A 13,204-nucleotide genomic window follows, 5' to 3' on the forward strand; every position below is an offset into this window, starting at 1 on the left:
CACCATAAATGCAGATATGTTGATACCAAAACCACATGCATTTTTTGGGTGAATTTTTTACGGCTTCAAAAATGCAGCACAGCTGCGACCTTTGGCAACACCCTAAAACATAGCTAAGATTCCTATAAATTACACAATGATGAAGTATTGTTAACCACAGAATTGCCCATTGTTCAAACCTTTAGTGGGTATAAAAGCAGACTACGGTATACATTCACTACCTCAGCCAGTAGTGCCCAACCCCCTCCATTTGTCTCACTCTTAAAAATATAAAAATGAAATTAAGCTTTCTAATAGTCTTTATTAATGTCCTTATATAGTACTGTACCGTGCAGTCTGTGAGATCAGATAGAGCCATGTTCTGCACACCTCACAGAGAGGAAGTCTCAGTTTCATTAGAGATTGCTCCCATGTCTGGATAAGATAAAGGCTGAGGTGTTTTTCATAATGTCTAAATTGCCTATTTCTGTGGGTGTTCTTTCAACAGAATGAAGAAATTTATATTTCCTATTGTACCTGATCCAAAGAATTCATTTCATGACTTATTTGACAGTCACAATGGATACTTGCAGGTAACATTTATTGAATAACAAGTACACCATGTATGAATATACTGTACAATGCATTATATTTTCAGTATGTTTCCTTATTAAACTTTATATATTTAGCAATATTAGCTTACAATAGGTCACGCCTTCAGGCCAGTGATTGACAGGCAGCTGTGTATGAGTGGCGGGGAGAGGCGCGGGAGCTCTCCTCTTGAATATACAGGATCCATAAACTATGTGCCCAGTGTATTCTTTCAGTCTTTTAGTACTCAAAATGTCTTGTTTTGGCTACTAATAGAACATATTAACTGTAGTTGTAATATGTTGCCTTACATAGGACAGCATATTAAGCTGACAGATCCCCTTTAATTATGTATTATGTTACCACATCACGTCCTGCTGATGCCTTTTATTGTAAATGAGTAGTGGGAGGCCACAGGTGCACTTTTACTACTGCACAGCCAGCACTATCATTGCTATTTAAAGGTTTGTGAACATAGTTAATAATCTCTGACAAATCCTAAAATGATTTAAAATAAAAACATTTTTATACTCACCCCTTGTCAAGCACCGTTCTCTACAAAACGTGCCCAGTTCTCCTTTTGCTATTTGTTTGCAATAGTAGCAGTGACGTACATGGATACGACATGTGACCTCTGCAGCCAATCACTGTCCTCAGCTGTTTATTGCTGAGGACAGTGATTGGCTGCAGTGGTCATGTGTGGTATCCAGGCACGTCACTGCTGTTCTTTGCAAACAGCAGGAGAGCTGGGCAAGTAATGTAGAGAACAGTTCTTCACAAGGGGTGAGTATAAGGGCTCATTCTCAAGGATGTATATATTTTTGCAGTCTGCAAATTACAGATCTGCAAAACACAGATACCGGCCGTGTGCATTCTGCATTTTGCAGATCAGATAGTCTTTCCCGTGTAGTAGAAAAGCCTATTCTTGTCCGTAATTGTGGCCAAGAATAGGACTTGTTCTATCTTTTTTGCGGGGGCCACAGAATAGAAGTACAGATTCTGATAGTACACGTTGTGCTGTCCACATCTTTTGCGGCCCCATTGAAATTACTGGGTCTGCATCACGGATGTGGACAGAAATATACAGTCACGTGAATGGGTGCTTAGTGAGTATACAAGCCATTTTAGGTCTTGTCCAAGATTTTTTATTATCTTGGACAGCCCCTTTAAGAAGAACAACCATTGTGTTTTCTGTATTTCTGTACCTACAGAGGAGCATAAAAATTGATCTGTTTTAAACTCAATTTGCTTGAATCGGTTATTTTGAGCATCCGAAATCACTGAAATTGTATTGATTAAATTATAGCAAAAATTTATGTAAGGATGGGTTCACATCAGTGTTATGGATTCCGTTATGGCTTTCTGTTATAACAAGGCATTCCGTTTTGATCCGTCATAATAGAAGTCTATTTGCGAATCGGTCTGGTTCCCGTTATGCAAGAAGGAAAACACGGACGGATCCGTTATGATTCCTATAGACTTCTATTATGACGGAAAGCAAAACGGAATGCCTCTTAAAGGCTTCTGATTTGCATTCCGTCATAATACAAGCCTATGGAAAGCAGAATGGATCCGTCCTGGTTTCCGTTATGCAGGACTGGACTCCTCCATAATGGAAACCAGGACAGATCCATTCTGCAGCTCATAGACTTGTATTATGAAGGATTAAAATGGAATGCCTCTTAAAGGCTTCCGTTTTTACTTCCGTCTTAGGGTACTTTCTCACTTGTGGCAGAGGATTTCGGCAGGTAGTTCCGTCGCCGGAACTGCCTGCCGGATCCGGCAATACGGACGCAAACTGATGGCATTTGTCAGTTTGACGGATGGTTTGCAGCACTGTTCAGACCCTGTTCACACACCACTGGCAGTGAGTGGTAGGACCCCATGCGTGCTGAGACACCGTGACGTGGTGCATGAGGGGCTGCAATATGTTCCTGCCTGGAAGATATTGGCAAAGTTCTCAGCTTTTAACATCGGTCTGAGGAATTAGCTAGTATTGTCAGTTGCGTATCATTTTGGGGCATTTTTGCAGTGAATTGTGCATTTACCTATGCAGCATAAATCCTTTCTACAGCTCTGTGAGCGAGTCCTTATTGTAGTTTTCAATATGTGCCCAGGTAAAACAGGTAATGGGATAGTACTACTAGGAAACAGATATTTTCCTTAGAAGGTATATTTTTAGGGAACACTTAAAAATGGGAACTTTTGCCTGACAGACTGTAATGACCGGTGTCACGCACAGGGAGGAAAACAGGGAAAGCCCTGCCCAAGGGAGAGGGAAAGGTGGTGACCCCTAACTCACCTTGCGGCTGGCACCTGACTGCCCTGACGTCCCTAGACGGGTTCCTCACCCGTGCGGTGATCACGTGCCTAAACCCTGGCTTTCCCTGAAATGAGCCCTAGATAGTGAACGGGCCGGTGGGATCGCTAGTCCGCACCACTGCACTAAGAGGGAAACACCAGGGAGAGGACAGACAAATACAGACAAACACAAACACCCAGGTGGACGACCACAGCAGTCCACAAAGGTCCAACAGGGATCCGGAGGGTAGCGTTCTGAATCAACAGTCAGAGAACGCAGCAACACAGCTCCAGTGGGTCAGGATAGATGTCCAGGCAGGAAGCTCTATCTCTGGCAACCAGAGAAGTGTGAGAGGGGAATATAAGGAGGTTTGGGAGTGCTGGACAAGGAACAGCTGAGGAGAAAGAGCTACGGATCCCTGAGTGAGCCAAAAGGGTTTGCAAAGCAAACTCAGAAAGCTACCATAAGGAAAACAGCCCTATCTTAAATAGAGCGTGCAGCCAACCGCTGCGACTTCCTGACCCCGGGTATAACGGAGTCAGGCGTGGTTCTTGATACCCTCGTGACAGTACCCCCCTCTCTACGAGGGGCCTCCGGACACTCAGGACCAGGTCTCTCAGGATGAGAGGCATGAAAAACCCGAACTAACCTGTCGGCGTTTACCTCAGACGCAGGAACCCACATTCTTTCCTCGGGACCGTAACCTCTCCAATGCACCAGATATTGAAGAGAGCGGCGGACCCGACGAGAATTAACAATTTTGGATATCTGAAATTCTAGATTACCATCCACGACAACAGGAGGGGGTGGCAGCAGTGATGGTTCTAGAGGTGGAACATATTTTTTGAGTAACGACTTATGAAAAACATTATGAATTTTAAAAGTCTGAGGTAACTCCAGGCGAAAAGCCACGGGGTTGATGATGGCTACAATTTTGTAAGGGCCAATAAACCTAGGACCCAGTTTCCAAGAGGGAACCTTCAATTTAATATTCCTAGTAGACAACCACACATAGTCATTCACTCCTAGGTCCGGACCTGGCGACCGTCTCTTATCAGCCATGCATTTGTATTTACCTCCCATATTTTTCAAGTTAGCTTGCACCTTCTGCCATACCGATGAAAGAGATGACGAAAAACGTTCCTCTTCGGGAACCCCAGAAGACCCCCCCTCTTTGAAAGTACAGAATTGGGGATGAAAACCATATGCACCAAGAAATGGTGACTTGCCAGTGGATTCCTGACGACGATTATTTATGGCAAACTCAGCTAACGGTAAATATGATGACCACAACTCTTGGTTTTCAGACACAAAACATCTTAGATATGTCTCAAGGTTTTGGTTGGTACGCTCAGTCTGTCCATTCGACTGAGGATGGAAAGCTGAGGAAAAGGACAAGTGTACCCCCAAACGGGAACAAAAAGCTTTCCAAAATTTAGAAATAAACTGGGTACCCCGATCCGAAACAACATCGGAGGGGACCCCGTGAAGCTTCACGATTTCACTGACGAATACCTGAGCAAGAGTCTTAGCATTAGGTAGTGCGGGTAACGCAATGAAGTGTACCATTTTGCTAAACCTGTCCACTACTACCAAAATAACTGTTTTACCCGCAGACAAAGGTAAGTCAGTGATAAAATCCATTGACAGATGTGTCCACGGTCTATTGGGAATGACGAGTGGTAATAGAGACCCTGCAGGACGTGTATGTGAAACTTTTGCGCGTGCACAGGTAGAACAAGAAGACACAAAATCCAATACATCCTGACGCAACCTTGGCCACCAAAAACGACGAGACAATAGCTCCAAGGTTGCTTTACTACCCGGGTGCCCAGCAAGTGCCGAATTATGATGTTCCTTTAATAATTCGAAACGTAGGTTCAACGGTACAAACAATTTCTCTGAGGGGCAAGAGACCGGGGCGTCCCCCTGGGCCTCTAACACCTTCCCCTCCAAAACAGAGTGTACCGCAGAGACAACCACTCCTCTTTGTAGAATGGGCACCGGATCACTCACATTACCCCCTCCAGGGAAACAACGAGATAGTGCATCAGCCTTGGTGTTCTTTGCCCCAGGACGATAGGTAATCACAAAGTTAAACCTGGTAAAAAATAGCGACCACCTAGCCTGTCTAGGGGTGAGACGCTTAGCTGATTCGAGGTACAGGAGATTTTTGTGGTCCGTAATCACAGTGACGGGGTGGACTGCCCCCTCTAAGAAGTGACGCCACTCCTCAAACGCAAGTTTAATAGCTAATAGTTCCCTATTGCCAATATCGTAGTTCTTTTCTGCTGCAGATAGTTTTTTAGAAAAGAAAGCACAAGGACGCCATTTGCCAGGAGACGGACCCTGAGACAGCACCGCCCCCACTCCCACCTCTGACGCATCGACTTCAACAATAAAAGGCTGAGAGACATCAGGTTGGACTAGTACAGGTGCTGAGGTAAACCTCTCTTTTAGAGAGGAAAAAGCAACTTTAGCGGCGTCAGACCATTTAGAAAAATCAGACCCCTTCCTAGTCATGTCAGTAAGCGGTTTTACAATAAGTGAATAATTTTTAATGAATTTCCTATAGAAATTCGCGAAGCCCAAGAACCGTTGTAGTGCTTTGAGGTTCTCAGGAAGATCCCAATCTAAAATTGCCTGGACCTTCCTAGGATCCATACGGAAACCTGAAGCAGATAAAAAATAACCCAGGAATTGTATTTCCTGAACGGCGAAGACACATTTTTCAATCTTAGCATATAATTCATTCGTCCGTAGGACCTGCAGTACTTGTCTGACATGCACCTCATGTGTTTTCAGATCAGACGAATAAATTAAAATATCATCTAGGTATATTACCACAAACCTGCCGATTAGATGACTAAAAATGTCATTAACGAAATGTTGAAAGACGGCAGGAGCATTGGTCAGACCGAAAGGCATAACTAGATTTTCATAATGCCCCTCAGGGGTGTTAAACGCTGTCTTCCACTCATCCCCCTCCTTAATACGAATCAGATTGTAGGCCCTCCTAAGATCAAGTTTGGAGAACCACCTAGCACCCGCAATCTGATTAAACAGGTCAGAAATGAGAGGAAGAGGGTATGGGTCTCGGATGGTTATCCGATTTAATTCGCGAAAATCCAAGCAAGGACGCAGGCCCCCATCTTTCTTTTTAACAAAGAAAAACCCTGCAGCCACGGGTGAAGAAGAGGGCCTGATGTGTCCCTTAGCCAAGCTCTCGGAGATATAATCTTTCATGGCTTGTCTCTCTGGACCCGAAAGATTATATAACCTGGTCTTGGGTAATTTTGCGCCGGGAATAAGGTTAACCGGGCAATCATAAGGACGATGAGGTGGTAACTTCTGACAACCCTTTTCAGAAAAAACATCCTCAAAATCAGAAATAATTGTAGGTAGGGTAGTTATGGAGGCGACTAAGCAATTGCTATTTAAGCAATTTTCTCTGCACTGCTCACTCCACTCCAATATCTCCCTGGCCTGCCAATCCACTACTGGATTGTGCGCTACCAACCAGGGAAGACCCAGCACCACCGGAGTGGGAAGCCCCTCCAGAACATAACCTGAAAGCATCTCGTTATGGTGGTCCCCTACCCGAAGGTGTAAATTATGAACAATGTGGGTGAGGTTTCTCTGAGACAGGGGAGCAGAATCAATAGCGAATATGGGAATGGGTCTCTGTAACGTACAGAGAGACAAACCCAAAGTGCGGGCAAAATGGGCATCTATCAAATTTACCCCTGCTCCACTGTCTAAAAAGAAAGAAATAGTCTCCGTCTTATCACCAAAAATAATAACCGCTGGCAACACAAATTGCGATGTACGTATGGAGGAGACGTATACCCCCCGGCTGATATCCTCCACACAGCCTGGGGTTAGTAGTTTTTCCGACGGTCTTTTGTTTCTGAGGAAAGAAGGACAGACATTAATGAAATGACCCCTCTCCCCACAAAAAAAACAAACCCCACGCCTACGGCGAGCCTCAGGAGGACGGACCTGACGAGTAGTTCCTCCTAGCTGCATAGGCTCGTCTAAGTCCGTACAGACTAACTGCTGCTTGGGAGGAGTTACCAATTTCTCCGGTTCTTTCAACCTGTCCCTAAGGCGTCTCTCTATACGGATAGAAAGGGACATAACCGCATCAAGGGAAAAGGGGGTCTCATATAATGCAAGCGCATCCTTAACCCTTTCGGATAACCCAGAGCAGAACTGACTCCTGAGAGCCGGGTCGTTCCATTGGGTATCCGTAGCCCACCTACGGAATTCAGAGCAATACTCCTCTACCGGCCGTTCTCCTTGTAAGAGTCTCCGTAATCTTGATTCAGCCAGTGCTACTCGGTCAGGGTCGTCATATATGAGACCCAAGGCCCCGAAAAACTCATCCACTGACCGAAGAGCCTGGGAATCAGTAGGTAAAGAGAACACCCAGGACTGCGGGTCCCCCTGCAGCAGGGAAATAACAACCCCCACCAGCTGATCTTCATTACCAGAGGAGTAAGGGCGCAGTTTAAAATATAACTTACAGGCCTCACGGAATGTCAAAAACTTGTCCCTTCCCCCAGAAAATCTGTCAGGGAGAGGGACCTTGGGTTCCGCAACAACCTGGTTATCAGTAGCAACCGCTGGGCTTGCGGTCAGTTGTAATTGCTGCTGTTGCTGGAGGACCGACGCCTTCAATCCTACCACCTCCAAAGACAGGCCATGAAATTGTTTGGACAGAGTAGCAATTTGATCCATACTGGATTCTAAATAGGTAAAAAAAAAATTTTTTTTTTTTTAACCTACACAAAATAAGGGCCAGAGATAATGTAATGACCGGTGTCACGCACAGGGAGGAAAACAGGGAAAGCCCTGCCCAAGGGAGAGGGAAAGGTGGTGACCCCTAACTCACCTTGCGGCTGGCACCTGACTGCCCTGACGTCCCTAGACGGGTTCCTCACCCGTGCGGCGATCACGTGCCTAAACCCTGGCTTTCCCTGAAATGAGCCCTAGATAGTGAACGGGCCGGTGGGATCGCTAGTCCGCACCACTGCACTAAGAGGGAAACACCAGGGAGAGGACAGACAAATACAGACAAACACAAACACCCAGGTGGACGACCACAGCAGTCCACAAAGGTCCAACAGGGATCCGGAGGGTAGCGTTCTGAATCAACAGTCAGAGAACGCAGCAACACAGCTCCAGTGGGTCAGGATAGATGTCCAGGCAGGAAGCTCTATCTCTGGCAACCAGAGAAGTGTGAGAGCGGAATATAAGGAGGTTTGGGAGTGCTGGACAAGGAACAGCTGAGGAGAAGGAGCTACGGATCCCTGAGTGAGCCAAAAGGGTTTGCAAAGCAAACTCAGAAAGCTACCATAAGGAAAACAGCCCTATCTTAAATAGAGCGTGCAGCCAACCGCTGCGACTTCCTGACCCCGGGTATAACGGAGTCAGGCGTGGTTCTTGATACCCTCGTGACACAGACATAGAAATCGTGCCTCTATTCTGCTGATGTTGATTCCAGGGCAGCATTTGGCCATCTGAATGCTAATGTTAATTCCAGTTTTGAGATCTGGGAGAAGATTTTGCACATTAGTATGTAACCGTTCCGTTAGGATGCGGTTGTGTGAAGTCAAAACAAAACAAACCGTATCCGTCACCATTGACTTACATTGTTTTTAGTGACGGAACTGGTTTGTTCCATAATACAAACAATGTAATAAAACAAAGCACCTCAAAGGTGTCCATAGCCTTTTCAGCTTCTGGGTCCCTATGTCGATCTGTCAAAAACTAGTGTCATTTCTACAGTAGTACTAATGTCTTACTGTATGTGGAGTATCAGTTGGACTGTCTCAGACATCATGGTCTGGTATGACTGCAACATCTCCACCCCTGTAGCTAGGCTCACAAGTCCCAACCAAAAAAAGTGATGGTGCTTTTTAGCAGCACCACTGACTAACTCCCACTGCCTCCTTATTTTTGCACAGGAAGACATGTGAAGTTAAATGACTGCATATGAATTAAAGGATTGAGTTAAAAATGAGACAAATCTCAATAAAAAATGCTTAAGGTTTAAATAATGTTCAGTTTCCCATGTAAACAAGATGGATACTTATCAATGAAAAGTTTAGGTTTAACCACAGTACACTTAAAAGCTCCTCTCAAGGTTACTTTTCAGACATACTCATGTCAAAAATGACCTACTCTACTGACCTTTGCATGCACTCTCTTTTCTGGAGCGGCCCCCTCATCAAGTTCCACTTTTGTTAAGAGAAGATATTCTGAACTTGAATTACACAATCACCCCTCTATAGCATGCTAGGTGTTTGCTTACTCCACCTATTCCTTATCTTACCTTGTGTATCCTATATTTTTATAAAGAGTGCATACAGTATAGACATGCAAGTACTACCTACTTTTAGTGCTCTCTAAGATCCCAAGGGCCTACATAAATATGTGTGTACTGTACTCTACAGGTATCTGTAAGATTAACTTCAAGTCTCTATATTGTAGCTACACCTCTAAACTTCCTCATAAGTAAAGAAAAGCATCAGAATGTAAATTGAACATCTTAAAGTGTAACTGTTGATTCCGTTTATTTTTTAATATTGTGTAGGGACGGGGATGTTAAACGCTTTTTTGATATACTGAATTAGGGAAAGATGTTTCTTTGTACTAGAAAACAGGTTTTAAAGAATCTTCTTAGCAAAGCTCTGACATTGCTCATGAGAGCCTGTCTTGAGTCTTCAGCATTTTACTGAGCGGGAAGAGGCCTATGTTTAATACAGTTAGTTCCAGCCCACCTCTTGTCGCTACCCCTGTCCCTGACTATGTGCACGTGTCCTATTACCGGCCATCACCCTGCCTATTGGATTTGTTTTTAGCGCTCAGTAAAATGCCTGATACTGAAGACAGGATCTCCTTAGCAACATTTAGTCAAAGCTTTGCTAAGAAGACTTTTTAATCTGAAATAACAGTAACACTTTAAAGTTTAAAGCATTTGTATATTGCAACTGATTCTTAGCCTAAAGATTTTTCAGTGACAGTTAAAATGGTCAACTGTTCAGTCAGCATATACTTTTGGTTTTTCCAAATGTGCATCTTAAGCTAGCCATACATATTAGATATGGGTCAGCCATAACTACTGATTTTGGTGGGGCAGGCGACCATCTAAAGTGCATGGAGGCCTCCTGATTGGATTTTAGCTGCTCAAGCCTTTTCTTTTCACTGCCAGAACAGTCTTGCTGAGGTTTTCTCATGCTCCGTCAAGCAGGCATAAACATTAGAACTAATGATCGAATGCAAATGGTCAGCCTTACAAAGCAACGAGAAAGGAAATCTTTCCAGGTACCTCTCTAAGGGTACTTTCACACTAGCTTTTTTCTTTTCCGGCATTGAGTTCCGTCCAAGGGGCTCTATACCGGAAAAGAACTGATGTGTTTTATCCTAATGCATTCTGAATGGAGAGCATTCCGTTCAGGATGCATCAGGATGTCTTCAGTTCAGTCTTTTTGCCTTTTCAGGACGGAGATAATGCCGGAGCATGCTGAGGTTTTATCTCCGTTGAAAATTACGGATGACAGCGGAGAGACGGATCCGGCATTTCAATGCGTTTGTCAGACGGATCAGAATCCTGATCCGTCTGACAAATGCCATCAGTTTGCGTCCGTATTGCCGGATCCGGCGGGCAGTTCCGGAGATGGAACTGCCTGCCGGAATCCCCTGCTGCAAGTGTGAAAGTAGCCTTATTTAAAGAAGAACCGTAGAACCAGACAGGAAAATCCAACCTATCCACACACGCCATCTTATGAAATAAATGTTTTTTTATGATCTCACTGCTCCAAAGATTAAACTTTATTTTTTTATGAAGTTGGGAGTCAGACCTACAAAATGTAGAATGATAAGGGATTTACTTCACTGTTTGCTCACTGTTTGCTTGTAATTGAATATTTTTTATTTCTGATTCTTCAGGAATGGGTAAAGACTGAAGCCAATGACACTCATCATGAAGAAGTAGAGTGCATCATGGATGAAAAGAATGATGAGCCTGTATTAACGTATGTGAAAGCAAATGAGATTGTGATGCCAGTAAATCAATCTGATATCGAGAAACAAGAGGACAAAGCTTCTAATGTTTGCTTCGGAAATATAAACTTTACAATGAATGAAAGTATGTATGTAATGCTTTAGTTCTCAGGGTACTTGATATAGATATACTAATTACTTTTGAAGCAATAATAAAGGGGACTGCTTGCTTTACCCAGCACTTTATTATATACTCTGCTAGGGTATGTGATGCTAAAAGGATGGGGGTGCCCTGTAGGAAAGGCTTGGTTTTGGTGGTCCACAGATCCCCATAATTTATATTGACACCCCAGTCTTCAGCTGCTGGCAGGATGTAAAATCAGTGCTACAGTAAAATTCCACAGTTTCTTTCCATAAAGACATTATTCATGGACCCTTACCCTTACTGTTTTCAGACACCTTCTAATGGTCTGCATTAAGTCTAAGAGCTGTGACAGATGCAGGAATGTCATACTACAATTACTGACTTCACAGATGTATTAATCTTTTAGACAGTGTAAATGTCAATGTAGCTCATCTTGGAAAATAAATAAAACTATATAACACACTAGTTTGGTGCAAAATGGGGCATTATAATTCAGACCTCATTTCCCAATCAGCCACACCCCTTGACGAGCTAGGTGCAATGTATTTTTCTAAAACTAGATGCACCAAACTGCCAAAGTTTAGCACATTTTAGGACAAGGTCTAGGCACAATCACATTTGTAAATGTGATTCTGTATATATACAGGAGAATGCTTTGTATTGTCAGAACAGATCCAGTTTATTCATAGTATCTTTGCTTTTGTCTTTGTTAACTGAAACATTTATTTTCCATGATGTAAGGATTTGCTCTTTTCTGATCAGATGAGATCATGGATGAATTAAAATGGAAGGATGTTTGAATGACTTTACTAAGCATTAGTTACTTTGTAGCATAATTAAAATCCTACAGTGGTGATTCAAAGGAAATGATCACATAACCCTGAATATTAACCATGAAGGCAATATGGATCAGGGTTTTCCTGACCTTCAGTATATGTAAAATGTGAACTCCAAAATTACAGACAAAATTATATACAGCATATCTTGCATTCTCCGACGAAAAATGTATTGTCTTGATTTCCTGAAAGTAGCAACAAGATAAAATCTCAGAATACTGATATTGTATACACAGATGTAAGAATCATTAGTTTGACACTCATTAAATACAGAATTGCAACAAACAACTTAACTTTCAATGTCTTTTATTATAAGTCTCAATTTAAAGTTTGATGCATCCATACTGTATGAAGGATATGTAATAACTCTTAGAAGCTATGGACACAGGGGCATATCTAAGTACACCAGAAGGACCATATGACTTAACCAGTTAAGGAACCTCTGCCATATATTTCTAGCGTCCTCACCAGGTGAATATGTGGCTGGAGGTACATTAGGCGGTCACTGGATAAAAATGTTACTGTAAGCCAGTACAGGCCCCAAAAATTAGGTATTCACCTGACAGAAAAGAACTTGTGATGATGTGGCTGGAGGTACATTAGGCGGTCACTGGATAAAAATTTTACTGTAGGCCACTGGAGTACAGGCCCCAGAAAATAAGGCATTCACCTGACAGAAAAGAACTTGTGATTATGTGGCTGAAGGTACATTAGGCGGTCACTGGATAAAAAATTTACTGTAGGCCAGTACAGGCCTCAAAAATTAAGTATTGACCTGACAGAAAATAAATTGTGATTATGTGGCTGAAGGTACATTAGGCGGTCACTGGATAAAATGTTTACTGTAGGCTACTGAAGTACAGGCCCCAAAAATTAGGCATTTACCATACAGAAAATAATTTGTGATGATGTGGCTGGAGGTACATTAGGCGGTCACTGGATAACATTTTTACTGTAGGCCAGTACAGGCCTCAAAAATTAGATATTCACCTGACAGAAAATAAATTGTGATTATGTGGCTGAAGGTACATTAGGCGGTCACTGGATAAAAATTTTACTGTAGGCTACTGGAGTACAGGCCCCAAAAATTAGGCATTCACCTGACAGAGCAGAACTTGTGATTATGTGGTTGGAGGTACATTAGGTGGTCACTGGCTACAAATTTTACTGTAGGCCAATACAGGCCCCAAAAATTAGGCATTCACCATACAGAAAAGAACTTGTGATGATGTGGCTGGAGGTACATTAGGCGGTCACTGGATACAAATTTTACTGTAGGCCACTGGAGTACAGGCCCAAAAAATTAGGCATTCACCTGACAGAAAAGACCTTTTATGCTGC

At 43.1% G+C, this 13,204-nt stretch overlaps 1 protein-coding gene across 3 annotated transcripts in view; it reads left to right on the forward strand.

Annotated features, from left to right (window-relative positions):
* CRLF2 (cytokine receptor like factor 2) overlaps positions 1-12,130 on the forward strand; it is a 37,127-nt gene extending 24,997 nt beyond the window's left edge. For all 3 annotated transcript variants that reach the window (XM_044287554.1, XM_044287555.1, XM_044287553.1), the window contains 2 exons: positions 488-572; positions 10,829-12,130. In XM_044287554.1, the coding sequence (XP_044143489.1) occupies positions 488-572; positions 10,829-11,047 (304 nt within the window). In that variant the 3' untranslated portion in view covers positions 11,048-12,130. The remainder of the gene's footprint in view (positions 1-487; positions 573-10,828) is intronic.
* The last annotated feature ends 1,074 nt before the right edge of the window (positions 12,131-13,204 follow it).

This window comes from Bufo gargarizans, chromosome 3 (assembly GCF_014858855.1).
Source record: "Bufo gargarizans isolate SCDJY-AF-19 chromosome 3, ASM1485885v1, whole genome shotgun sequence".
In the NCBI taxonomy this organism is placed as follows: domain Eukaryota; kingdom Metazoa; phylum Chordata; class Amphibia; order Anura; family Bufonidae; genus Bufo; species Bufo gargarizans.